The following is a 14183-nucleotide window of genomic DNA, read 5'->3' as shown; positions in this document are numbered from 1 at the left end:
TTTCTCCACCGCCGCTTTGGTGTGGGGATGGGCTTGCCATTCTATTCACTAGATTATGACTATACACAGAGATCCCCTACTACAGAAGGAGTAGTTTCTGTCCTGTAACTCCAGTTCTGTAGTAGGGGTATCTCTGTTATAGTCATAAGCGCCCGCCCTCCTCCCCGGTGGAGAGAGATATTCATGTAAGGAATGCTACAGGTCTGGCGTGTTACGCCTTCAAAAAGAACTGAAGGTGAAAGGGACCTGCACTGCATTCTGGGATACTGTGAGGCTTCTGGGAAGTTCTCTTAAAGGCACAGTATCCTGTTTTGAGCCACATAATGGCAGCCTATGGGGCTTGTCTGTCCACTCCTTCCTCTCTATCATTCCAGAGGGTTTTGCTGTTCAAAGCAAGGTTTTTCTCTGTGGAAAACCCTGGACAGGCTGTGCTGTTGTGGTTTTTGGTGGAATTTCCAGTTGAAGTATTGGACAGTGTAGCCTGTGGATATAGGCTGCATTATCTGTCTTTAAATTCTCTCTTAAGTGTCTATGCAGTTCTGCATGTTTTGACAGCTTAAGAGATTATTTTTGATTGCTCCGGGGTCCACGCACATGGGCGGGACTATTCACTAGATTATGACTATAACAGAGATACCCCTACTACAGAACTGGAGTTACAGGACAGAAACTACTCCTTCCTGCTTTAGCAGAATACCTTATTTAGTTAGCTAGTTATAGGAGCACAATTAAAAAAAAACAAATTGTCTATAAAATTGGCAATACTGTAAATTTCTTGATGTCTTAAATTTCTAGGAGGAAGCCACTCAAGTACAGCTAGTACTTTAACCGGATCCTTTTGTATTCCTTTGTATGATAGCATGAATCCCAGAAGGCTACTGTAAGACCCTTCAATCTCTAACTTCTACAACTTTGCATATGAAAAATGCTTATTCAGTCTCGATAACAATTCCCTAATGTGCGTGATGATCTTCCACTGTAATAAAAAAGGTTGACGTGATATCCTGGTATGTCACCACATAAAGAACTAAAAGTCCCTTAAAATGTGGTAATGAAATGCTGCAGTGGCATTGCAAAAACAGGATGGCATGACCAACTACTTGAAATGGCCTTATTTGGTGCGTTAAATGCTGTCTTCCAATCATCACTTTGTTTAATCCATAATAAGTTGTAGGCTCCTTGTAGATTCAACTTTGTAAAGACTCTTGCTGGTATGATTTGGTTTATATAAAGAGAAATCGGGGGCAACGTAATCTATTACTTATGGTAATATTGTTCAGTTGCATATAATCCACACAAGGTTGAAAATTACTGTCCAGTTTCGGGATAAAAAATGTAGATGCTCCGTTGATTGAAGTATAGTGCCTAATAAAACCTATCCTAGATTCGACTACTAGGTGTGTTAGCTGGTGCAATAAGGTCAATTTGACAGTCATACGCACAATGAGGAAGCAGCTTGTTAGTCTGGGTCTTGCCGAAGACCACTTTAAATGCTTGTGAATTAAAGGAATCTTGGTGATCTCACCAGTTTCATGTTGTAATGTCAGACGAGTGTAATTGGGCAATGTCTCTGCAAGGAAAGGAATTCTTAACACAAAATGATGAAGAAAAGGAAATGGTTTGCGTATTGCTGTCAATGAAGTGCCCAACACTAATGGAGTAGATGGTGCAACAATGAATTCAAAGGTTAGAGAGTCCTAAATAAGAGGCCATTAGTATAGACATAGCCTTGTGACAGAAATCACCAACGTTTTAAGTTCTTCCTTTGGTACCTTGAATTGGTTCTTTCACCTTCTTTTCTCGAGTTGGAATTTTAGCAGTTACCTGCAAAGAATAATCCATGAAGCATCTGAATGTCCCAGAGACAGCTAGAAGTAGGAGCACACAAAATCCCTCTGATGTTGAAAATGTTATTGGCAAATAACAGTCTTGATTTGTTCTAACACTTGAGTCGTTCAAGCACATGTTGGGTTTTCGGGACAAGGACCTGCATCTTAGTTTGCATGGCACATTTTTGTACAAAACATCCTGTTTTCTCACAATCATAAGCCTTCTTTTCTGTGTTGATCTTTGCCTTCCTGTTTAAACAGCTTGCAAAAATTGCCTAATGGTATAGGCTCTTCTCGACTGGTCTTGTGCCTGTAGTTTCTTTAGTATCAGTGGAGAGTCACATACCCACCATCTTCATTCTGTCTTTCGATTCTTCTGCTATGAGTTAATTAGGGAAGTAAAACAATCCGGGTTTCCATGACAGTTGATCTATTCACCGAAAGAGAAAGTGTACTTTAAAATCTTCCTATATACCGTGGAAAAAGCTGTCGCAGCAGCTCCATCGGTACACCCTGCTTCAGCTTTCAATTGATAAACTGACTTTCATATTGGATCATGTCCATGAAACGTCTGAATTGCAAAAGGAATCCAGCATGGGCTGACTGGGTGATCTGCTTTTTACGAAATATTCCTGTTAATTGTCTTATGAATTTTTCGTATTGCTTTAGTACATAATTATTCCCATTTATTAATTATGTGGCGCAGGTTAATGCCTCTTTATTCAGGTAGAATAAGATTAGGTAATCTTAGCTTGGTCATTAGAAAACACTGAGTGGCGAGTAGAAAATGCAATCTATGTTTGGCAAAGAAGACTGAAAGATGTGAAGGTCAGAAGGCAATTTTTCTAGGCGTGCCAAGTCAGACGTAGTAATACCTGTACCATCAACCCCACCAGAACTGCAGAAGCAGTCTGTGCTAGTATTAAAAGTCATGGAAGATTAGATAGATTGTAAAGGGGCTGATTCATTGTGTTAAGTAAAAAAAAGAGCTTTCTTGTCTAGCGACCTCTGTTGTGTCTAATGTTATTGATTACCTATGTCATTGTCTGCAGCAGATTACCTTCCTAACCCATAACTATATTTAGGGAAAAAGATTTTTGGGCTTGGAAAACTGTTGGGATTCAGTATAGGGAACCGGTCTGGATCGTCATGTTTGTTTCAGACATACTGGTAACAAACAAACGGAAGACATCTAGTTTGGCAGAAAATGGGCACAAAGAGGAGACAAACCTATTGCTCTGTAGATATGGAGCCAGATGTGGATGACTTGTGTCATTTGCTTCACCTGTGATCTGACACTGGTAAGTAAAACACAATATTATGCTCTAATAAAGGCAACATGCAATAATACGTCGATAGACAGACCCATTAGTTTCTGATTTTTTTTCAGTCTGCAACAATTTACGAGGCCAGCAAGCACCAGGAAAGGCCCAGGGACCTTGAAGGAACCGGGCAGGAGAAAGCGGTTCTAGATAGAACAAAAGAATTGGCCATTTTTAGAATATCTACGCCACATAAGAGGAGGTCTAAACTCAAAAAGGGTGAGAATGATGAAATCAATAAAGGTGTAGGTTGAGAATACAGTGTAACACTGCATAAAAAACAGGACACCAGTACAACATGCTAAAGTTTCCAAGAACCTGCTTCCAGGGCCTCTCTACTTCTATAGATATGGAAGTAAGAAATGAGCTCCCGCCGCTTATCCTAACCTGGAAGTGACTAACACTGCTTTTTATGATAGGAATGCTTAATCTGCCAATGTTTCTTCTTCCACAGTCTCCAGCCTGTTCCATTATTGTACCCCAGTTTCAAAAACATTTCTTTGGTAAGACCAAAACCAGGTTTGCAAACCCTTCCTGTCAGGGAAGCCAACCAAGAGTGCCTGTTCAATTTATCAAGCCTCAGCAGATACTAAGAGAAAATTTGCGAATTGGGTGCTTATTTTTGCTACTCCTTGAAGCTTTCAATGCCAAAGCTACTTCCCTAGGCCAGACGGATGAGCGAGTTGCAGGCTCTTAGTTCCTTTCCACCCTTTATTTTCTTTTACCCTGACACATCAGTGTTGTGAACCAGGGATGTTTTCATGCCCGAGGGTGGTGACTCATTTTTCCTGTGTCAGTCCATCACCCTTACGATGTTCAATCCCCCACCCAATTCCATGAAGGAGTAAGAGTGATTGCATAGATTAGAACCTAGGCGGCCAGTCAACTACTCTCTAGACCACACCAAAAATGTTTGACAGGATGACCAGCACTTCCTAGGGTACTGTGGTGCCAAGAAACACCAAGCGGTACAGAAAATAACTCTTTCAAGATGGATTATCATCTGCAAGAAAACCTGTTATGCTCGGACAAAGAAAGAACCACCAAAAGGTGTATGGGCCCTTTCAGCCTGGAATAACACTGTCACTTCTGCACTTGCATGAGGTGTTCCAGTTGCAGAGATGTAAGGCCGCCACATCAGCGTCATTGCTCACATTTGCCAAGCTTTACTGCCTGGATTCAGAGGGGGAAAAGATGGCCATCTTGCCATTTCCGTCTTGCAGGATTTCCTAGTAAACCATTCATCAACACTGCTCCTAGGTGGGTGTGGCTATTGAACCTATTCCACAAGTTTGGAATCTATAGGTAGAATTAGCCATCAAAAGGAAAAGTTACTTACTTGTGGTAACTATCTTTCTGGTGGATACTCTGTCTATCTGCAGATTCCTCACCGACCGACCCGCCTTCCATTTTGATCGATAGAAATAGGGAAAGTTAATAAGATTCCAAATTTTTATATATTTTGGCACTGCATACATCTATTCCTGTCATTCTGTCCTTTTGATTTGAAGGCTTGGAAAAAATGGATGGAAACTGGCGTTGCACCAGAGTGGGCACTATGTGGCTTTAGTGCCCTTATCAAACACCACTTCCAGAGTTGATTTGAAGCCAGTGCCTTGGTAAGTGACCTGAGATATGTTAAGTGTCCGAATTCAGGCTTACGCCTGGCATTATATTACAGGTGAGGAATCTGCAGGTAGACAGAGTATATGCCAGAAAGATAGTAACAGCAGTTAAGTATGTTTTTCTTAGCATACGCTTTCCTGACGCTTCCAATGATACTTTATGTGGTCTAGAAAATGAATCAAGTACTAATGACGCTCATTATAATTTCTCCCACGTTGGCAAATCAACTATGGTACTGCCTTTTCTTGGAGATGTCTGTACATGCACGTCAACAACTTCCTTTTCATTCAGCTTTCTCAGTCTGTATCAAGGCCAACTGCTTCATCCTAATCCAAAATCCCCCAATCTTTTATTTACCACTGAATATATGCAAATGTTAAAAGAAGCTAGAAGGCTTACCTCTAGAGCACGGTATGCAGCTAAATGGGTTAAGTAGGTTTTATGAACTACTGCAATGCTTAACAAGTCTGCTCTTTAACTGTCATGGTAGGACACCTTATGTGCTACCTTTTGGTCTTGGAAAAGGATGAATGGGCATTCACATTTATATACAGGTTAATTTAGCTACATCTGCTGCATCTTATCAAAGCCGAGGCTTTTATGGAGGGTTTTCAGGGTGTTTCCTCCCAGGGTAAAGCCAGCACCCATGGGGGAATCTTTTGTAGTCATACTGGATTATAGGGAGTGCCATTTGAACTGTTTCATTCTTGCCTTCTTCAGTTACTCTCCTGGAAAATTGTGTTCTTTGCTATCACGTTCTTGTTTCTGTTTAGTGAACTTCATGCTCTATCTGTCGAAGAGCCATTCAAGCAAATTTATAAGGACGGGTCTCATATAAATTGGCCTATTAACATATATTTTTTCTAGTCCATGCCTTTTCCAAACACTATTGTGTGAATAAACAGGCCCCCTAAGAAGCAAAGATAGGTCAAACAGTACTTAAAGGCCCAACAGTGCTTAAAACGTTGCTTCAGGCTTTTCCCTCCTCCACTCACAGGCCACTGCTTTGTAGGTTGGGGTACTGTTTTACAATATATACATGGCATGTGCTCTGCTGCAAGCGGAAGAAGTTATTACCTGTAACCATCGATACAACCACTTATAGTGCTGCAGATTCACATGCTCTCAAGCCTCCTCCCCCGATTGAGTCATAGGAGACAGTTGTCAGTAACACGTTTAAGGTTTCCTACCCTTTTTGATCTCCGCAATAGGCGCATTCTAGTACTCAGACTACTAATATGTTACCTATCAATACATTCTCTCAGCTCTCCATTATCGATGATGTGGGCCACCTCACCTGCTTCTTCAGCCCCCCACCCCCATACTGGTGTGTTCTTTTTGTGGATGTAGCACAGATTACCATAAAACTTAAACCACTAATTCGAAGAAAAGCAGGTTGTACTATCCCAAAATCACCTCCAGATGGTAGGAGTGTGCACAGCATGCGAGTCTGCAACGCTACAAGCTGCAAACTGATTATTCAAAGTAACATTTTCCTTTCCAGCCATTTCGATATTAGCTACTCACAATGAGGCCCACAATAGCAGATTTGTTTTCATTCTCAAACTAACTGGTACTCTATTCATTAATATTAGAAAGAGTGAACACTAGTCTGTCTTACTGCCATTTGAACGTCAGTCTTGTTGATCCCAGGCTTCTTCTGCGGTGGCCTGTCAAATCTTAAATAAAATAAAGTGTACAAAACACCTGGAGATTACCTCCTTCAAGATAAAACCTGAATATCTGAGCTTTAGAAGGCGAAATCCAGAGAAAAGTAACCAAACTCCCACCTTGTACGCTATTTGGAAGGACTTCTTCCCTTAAAGTTCAAGTGGAGACAAGTTCCTTACTTGCTTCCGACCCACTGCTGCTGCCATTCAATTTTTTAGGTCTTGCCAAGAGCGCAGCGCGCATGCGCTGCTCTAGAAGGGCTCTTGGAATCACTTCAGACTTCCCAGAGCCTTCTCCGTGTGGGTGTGCCTCCTCCCACACATCCCAATGGCCTTTGCGTCTGGCTTTCAATAATTGAAAGCACGCAAATGGCCAAAGACTGGTGCTTGTCCCGCCTCTCCTCAAAACTTGCACTCCCATGGCCTAGGGATTTCGGGAGCTTGCAGGATGCCATCTGTTCAGAATCAGGTTTCGATGGCGCTGCATTCCTTACAGCACGCACCACTACCGGGCTTGTTTATCTTCCCTTTTATCTTCCTTATTGGATAATAAGGAAGATGAAAAAGGTTACCGCACATTTATTTTACATGTTTTATTGTATTTCACTTGCCTTAATGTATTTTACTAGCCTTACCTTTATCGGTACCCGAATGATCACAAAACTGACTTTTCTTTTTGATCTAGTCTGCTTGCTGTTTGCTTATTTCACATTTGCCCGTTTATTTTCCACCCAATAACCACCCAATATTCGGACTAAGCATAGTTGTCTTATTATTCCTCTTTGGGGCTTTAGCAAGAGATTGTTTGTGCCTCTAGTGTTTCTGGAACCTCCAGAAATCGTCAACTTCTGAGCGAGGTATCCAGGTGAGCTCAGGTGGACAGCCTTGTGCGTCATGCAGGCGATTTTCTGATGTATTCTGGCTTCAAAAGGCAGCCAGTTCAGGGCTTTCAGGTCAGGGGAAATGTGTGAGTGTTTTTTGATCCAGTGATGAGTCTCGCTGCGGCGTTTAGAGAAGCTCTTATGGGTGCCGTAGTAGTTAGGGGGAGACCGCAGAGGGCGATGCTGCCGTAATCTATTCGAGGGATGACTAGTGCTTGTACCGCAGTTTAGAAATCTTTGGCTGGAAGGAAGGGGTTGAGTTTCCTTAAGGTATTGATCTGGTAGTTCGCACCCTTAGTTGCTTTGTTGATGTGTTCCTGCATGTTGAGATTGGTGTCAAGTGTTATGCCTAAAGATTTTGCTGAGTCCACGATGGTGGGATGAACATTGAGTGCCGTTAGGTGTTTAAGCCAAATTTGAGCGGTAGTGATCTTCGCGGGAGGTGAGATCAAGAGGAACTCTGTTTTAAGGGCATTGAGTTTGAGATGATTAGCGGCCAGCCATGATTGGGTGCTTCTGATCGTTGAATTCAGGAGCATAATGTCTTTGGGTGATTGTAATTTGAGATAAAGTTGGGTGTCATCAGCGTACATGTGGAAGTGAACATTGGATGCTTGTAGCAGGGTGTTGAGAGGTTCCATAACTAGGTTAAACAAAGTAGGGGATAGGGAGGATCCTTGTGGGACGCCTAGCGATACAGGTATTGGCGAAGACATCAAGTTGTTACTCTTGAATTTCTGCGATCTGTTGTGTAGGAAGGACGTGAACCACTTGAGCACAGTTCCAGATAGACCCATTCTTGTGTTTAATAGATCGAGTAAGTTCTCATGTTTGACGGTGTCGAATGCCGAAGAGAGATCAAGAAGTATCGTTTTGATCTAGGATTTGAAGGGCGTCGTCAATTATGTGAGTCATAGCAGTTTCTGTACTGTGATCTGCTCTGAAGCCTGATTGATGAGGGTTGAGTAGATCAAACTGATTAATGTGTTTAGTCAATTGTATTTGTGCGCATTTTTCCAACAGTTTGGCAAGAGTCGGAATATTGGTAATGGGACGGTAATTATTTAGATCAGAGGGGTCGGCTGAAGGTTTCTTTAGCAGAGGTGTGACTTGTCCAACTTTGAGGGAGTCGGGGATGGTCCCTTGTTGAAGTGAACTGTTGATAATTTTAGTCCAGAGTGGGAGGATCAACGGGGTAAGGTCTTTAACAGCGTTGACAGGAAGGGGGTCTGTGAGGTGATTGGCTGGCTTCACAGTGCTGAGCAGTCTGCCAATTTCTTCTTCCGAGTAGGTGACAAAGGATGACCATGTAGCATTGTTTTTTGGTTCAGTGGGAGCTGTGCAGTGGGGTTTGGGGTAAAGCCTTACGTCAATGAGGAGATCATTCTTTATGTTGTCGGTTTTTTGGATAAAGAAAGAGGCGAAGTTTTCACAGGAGGGTGCTTCGCCCACAGTCCTGAGAGGTTGTGGTTGTTCCTTGGATTGTGTTCTGATTAGCTCAAACAGCTTTCTCGGACGATTTTTGGCTTGGTCGAGCTGACGGCTGAAGAAATCTGATTTTGAGCGTTTTATTTTCCTGAAGTAGGCATTTCTCTTTTTCTTCAGCGCTTTTAAGTGCAGTGTGGAGGGAGCTGATCTCCAGGTGCGCTCTGCCATTCGCATGGCCCGTCTATCGTCATTGAGACTCCCGTCGTACCAAGGATTGGACATTTTTGTGGAGGCTCTTTTTAGCTGCATGGGTGCAGCTTCATTAACTATAGAGGTCATAGCGTTGAGATAGTGATCCGTCAAGGATTGGACATCCGTAACGCCGGTAGGAGGAAGTAGGATGTTGCAGCTGTTGGGAGGTAGAGAGTTTGAGTTGAGTTTTGTCATGTCTCTTTTCCAGACTTTGGGCTTGACGGATTGAGCCGGGTTAAATTTGACTTTTTCATTGATGAAGAATGTGACAATATGATGATCTGACCAGTCACAGGGTTGGATAGACTCGAGTTGGATAGCGTCCTCTTTGGAGATGATAAGGTCAAGGATAGAGCCTTTCTCGTGAGTCGGGCTGTTGCATACTTGGGTCAGGTCAAGGGCGTCGAGGAAATTTTTAAGACTATTTACCACTGCGTCATTATGATCGTTCCAGTGGAGGTTGATTGGATGAGATAACATTCATGCTGGGTAGCCGTCAGTGTGCTCGGCTGTACCGTACAAGATGCGCTCGTTGCTGTTGAGCTCTCTATGCCAAACCGGTCACAAACGGCACACAGTAGCCCTCGTTCATTAGACTTTTCTGTTGCGTGCTGCCTCTCTAGGGGTTTCTCTTGGTCTCTTCCAAGGCTGGCTAAGCTGCTTACGTTCAGCACAGCCCCTGGACGCGAGACAGGGTTCTGATGGGAGGCTTGGAGTAAGGGAAGGCGGGGCGATGTTCTGAGGAGAGCACAATTTCCTTTCGGGATTTCTCTCGTACAAAAGCTGTCTCTGCAGTTCTGTTCAGAAGCAAATGTAATCTCCTGTTGTAACAACACTGGGAAATCCCTGACGTAATTGTTCTCTGCTTGGCTTCCAGGGAACAGCAGTATTAATTGGCACTGCAAAGGGTCATTCTTGCATGACGATCGGCGCCAAGTACACCAGCACGCCAACCTCTGCCTACCCTGCATGGGGTGCACAGCCGACTCTTCTCGAGGATTCTGATCCGTGTGTGCCATAACAATGCACAAGGGAGAGGACATACGGGGAATATCTGTTTTAGGCACTACAGTTTTGACGTGTGTATATATTTAGTAATGTTGGTCTTAATGGGCAGGACCATTGTCCGTACACAGTGCCCATTTTATACTGTGAGTAAGGGCACTGTGCACAGGTGCACACTGTGCCCCAAGCATGTCCATGGCCGCCAACCTTTCAAGGCTAAAATTAGGGTGATCCAGGGATATCACATGGTGCTATGAATATCACCAATGAATCGCAGATGAGTCAGGCAGTGAGAACACTGGTCTATTTCACCACCTAGCTCTCCTTCCCCCTCTGAATAGGGCTCAGTTTCCTTTGGCTGAGCTCCCTCCTTTAGACCCGCGTTTGTTTCCCTACCCAATTAAGTTACCGGTATCCTCTGTTCTCCACAATGGTTCTTCTTCCCCTGGTTTAACTCCAGGTACACTCTACTCTCTCCCTATCTGCCCTCATTCTTCTTCAGCCTAGTTCTTCTTTCCCCTCACAGCTCCAGCTTTTCTTTCTCGCCCAACCTCAGCTGCTATTTCTCTCTGATCTTCCTATTTTGCTACAAAGCTCCCCTTTCCAGAGCACATCCATTCCACCTCAGCACCAGCTTACACCATCTTAGCACCTGCGCAGCACCACATTAGCACCAGCGCCGCACCAGTAGTGCAATCCCACCTCAGCAGCAATTCAGCACTAACGCAGCAGCACTTCAGCACCAACTCCGCATTACTCAGTACCACCTGAGCACCAGTGCAGCAGCACCACCACCTCAGCATGACTCCGCACCACAGCATCACTCAGCACCACCTAAGTATCAGTCAGCATCACCTCCACATCAGCACACAACCACTTCAGCATCACCTCCACATCAGCACACCACCACCTCAGCACCACCGCAGTCTGCCCTTGGTATGTGGAATCTGTTGATTACTCCCTAAAACCTGTCCGCTGCTCGTGTGGTAATTCAGGTACAGTTTGCCAACTTCCACCATCCCATTGTTTATGTCCCCCCCCCCCCCCCCCAACCCACCTCCATAACAAAAATAAACAATAACAAACAAGCATTACAACAGGCAGGAAGATGTTGCCAGGATGACCAGGAGAAAAAAAAGACTAGAAGTATTTTTTATGTTAATTCTTTTTTGATAGGGTTGTTCAATTGTATAAATTGTTTTCTTGCTTATATATTTATAACGTAACAAATGTTTATAACACTTTTTTATTAAAACTTTTCAACATGCTGCACAGCATCCGCAATGCACTACACTATAGCTTTAAGAAATTGGCAAAGGCAATTGCTGTGGCTAAACACTTTTAACCCCTTCGAGGCTATTGACGAGCTGGGCTCGTCATCGCGCTTACCTGTCGTGCGCGGATGACAAGGCCAGCTCGTCACGTAACGCGGTAATTTCAAATCTGCCGCGCACAGCGGGAAAAGCCGCCGCAGCGATGCGGTTAAGGTCCCAAAGGCAGGATCTATTGGCTATGCCAATGCTTGTTCTACATGTGGTTTCAGTGATGTTAGACATTCTAGCGATAAGTTACCACAGGCCACTGAAAGGGCAAAGTGTAAGTTTGCACTGTGCATTGTTCCTCAATGGCCATGATTGTATCCAATGGCACACTACCGTAGTTTATAACAGGAGAGCATGTGAAGGTCGACATCAATGGGTTGCTGATAACATATTTTCTCCATGTGCACATGGTGGGGTGACACATTGGCCACATGATCGCTGTATTATTTCAAATCTGATACTTTATTGTCTCATTCATGTTCGTTACAGTCATCATAGTAGAATTTGTAACACGCTTGGTCCATTGTAATGTGGCCCTAGATGGAATAGGATTGAAGATCTTGGAGGAACGGTTTTGGGGAAAAACTAGGAAGGAGGACAGGGTTAGGATTTGATTTTAAAGCTTCTCATTGGTATTATAAGTTGTTTTTGAGAACCGTACAAACAATAATGTGTTTATGCTTACAAGAATCTCCGCCTACATATGCTGTTCCATTGCTCCTGTGCCAGTAAATAAACCAGTGTCTTTTTGTTTATATATTATGTGATTGAATAAGGAATTGGAGAAGTCTATAAGACCAGACACAAGCCTCGTATCGGTTATGGCAGTCAACAATGAGATTGGGGTTAAGCAACCAATAAAGGAAATTGGTAAGTCAAATGTGATGTTTTGTCATACATACCTATTCTTAAAGAAATTTAACACATAACGTTGTCTTGAATTTTTTCCCAGCTTGTCCTTGTTAACTTGCTTTTATTTGTGATCTAAAACACCTCTTACTTGTGTATTTAAAGTGTTTGAAGTGACGGTTCATAATCACTGGTGTCATGGGCTGGTTTAGAATGTATTAATCAATACCTCTTTCTAGGCTGATCTGCAAAACTTTCAATAAATTAGCATTTACAAACCAAGAATAAAAGTCCACCACAGGACTCATAATGAAAATACACTATCTCTGGCAGGCAGGACTGCTCACCTCTTCCTCCCTTAATCAAAGAATTGGGCCTGACCGCTGCAGTGAATACTTTTCACTCCACACTTAACTCTGCACACTAGGCTACTATATGTGTTACCTGTAAAGCTAGGCTACCCACTGCAGGCTACCTCCAATCCTTTGAATTGTAGATTTCAGACAAACCTGTACAAAGTTTTAAATAAGAACTTCAGTAAAGAGAATGTACCTTTGCCAGGTAACTGGTTATTAATTATTTTAGTTTTTAAACTGTAATCTGTTTCTTCCTGTGTGAAAAAAAGAGCCTATATTGGTTGAGTAATAAAAGGGGCACAAGAACGCGTATTTCTGCTGCTTTGTTCTTTCATAGATTCACAAGCTTGAGTATTATCTTTTGTAATGTGGGACCCTCAGTATAGTAGGCTGAACAGTAGTTCTTCTACTGTGTTGACTAACATTAGATGAACATGCAAAATATGAAGACTGGAGTAGAGACCTTGAAGTCTGGCGATCTGGAGAAGGAAGAGATTTTGTGTGCTGTTTAAATATTTTAGCAATCGGAAAACACAACTGCAAGAGCGGAAATAACAAAACCTGCAGTCCTTTCAGAGGCAATCTTCTAGAGGAAGGCGTAATGACCATCAGCCATCCAGTGCCACAGAGAGACACCTCCAAGGCAATGACTTAATCATCTTTCTCTACCAGGCATCCTGCGGAGTAGCAGTAAATCACAATGGATTAGCAATAGCTACACAATTCTGTTTTCCCACTCTTCTCCTCCGGTCCGGTTGTGGGGGTTCACAATGTGATGGATTTCTGCAATTCTGGACTAGTGTCAATCGTCAACTGAAGACATAGACCCACGGAGAATCCCAGCCGTCTCCAAGTTCCTTTCAGGATATTGAAGGTTTGAATACCTCACAAGAAATGAGGAAAAATGTGGTAGAGCGAGAGAAAATACTGGGGTGGCTTGCTATGGTTCTTGGACTTTTGAAATGGGCTGGCGATTGTTTAGGAGGCTGGTAAGATGAATATTTCTCAGGCAGTGCAAAGATCTCTAGGCAAGTATGGTAAATACAGAATTGTAAATGTGCATGAAGTTAGTATTTGTACTGTGAAGAATTTCCTAAAATGGGGATGGATTAACACTACAAAAAATAAGGCTAAAAAATTCCTCTGAATAAGGACCTCACCCAAAAGGGAAATCAAAGTGTGAAACAAGAAGGGAGCCAGTCCAACGATAAATCATTGCCAGTCATGGAAACATTTAGTTAAGTTTGCGCTCTACCACTGTTGAACCAGAAGTGAATTTCGGAATGCTATTTCCCGGTCTTTCTTTTTTTTTTTTTTATAATTCTTTTTATTGAACAGTCATCAAGATATAAAAGACATTACTGAGGAAGCAAAGCACTGTTGAACCAGAAGTGGATTTCGGAATGCTATTTCCCTGTCTTTCTTTTTTTTTTTTTATAATTCTTTTTATTGAACAGTCATCAAGATATAAAAGACATTACTGAGGAAGCAAAGCAAGGACATTACATTCAACAATGGTAGTGATGAGTAACAGATAGTGTAGGTGCACAATGAGTACAGATTATGGGGTTGGGGGATTGTCAGGGTCAATTGCAATCGGGGGGGGGGGGTACAGATATGACCTCTGTAGGCGTTCCAGGGGT

General features: G+C 42.8%; 1 protein-coding gene across 1 annotated transcript in view; it reads left to right on the top strand.

The window, feature by feature from the left end:
* Positions 1-14183, top strand: part of NFS1 (NFS1 cysteine desulfurase) — a 588248-nt gene that overhangs the window by 211200 nt on the left and 362865 nt on the right. The window contains exon 6 of the mRNA XM_086932345.1: positions 12112-12205. Within this exon, the coding sequence (XP_086788471.1) occupies positions 12112-12205 (94 nt within the window). The remainder of the gene's footprint in view (positions 1-12111; positions 12206-14183) is intronic.

The sequence above is a fragment of the Lissotriton vulgaris genome, chromosome 7, assembly GCF_964263255.1.
Source record: "Lissotriton vulgaris chromosome 7, aLisVul1.2, whole genome shotgun sequence".
NCBI classification, from domain to species: domain Eukaryota; kingdom Metazoa; phylum Chordata; class Amphibia; order Caudata; family Salamandridae; genus Lissotriton; species Lissotriton vulgaris.
Note: the sequence above shows the minus strand (reverse complement) of the source record. Positions and strands in the feature narration are given on the sequence as shown.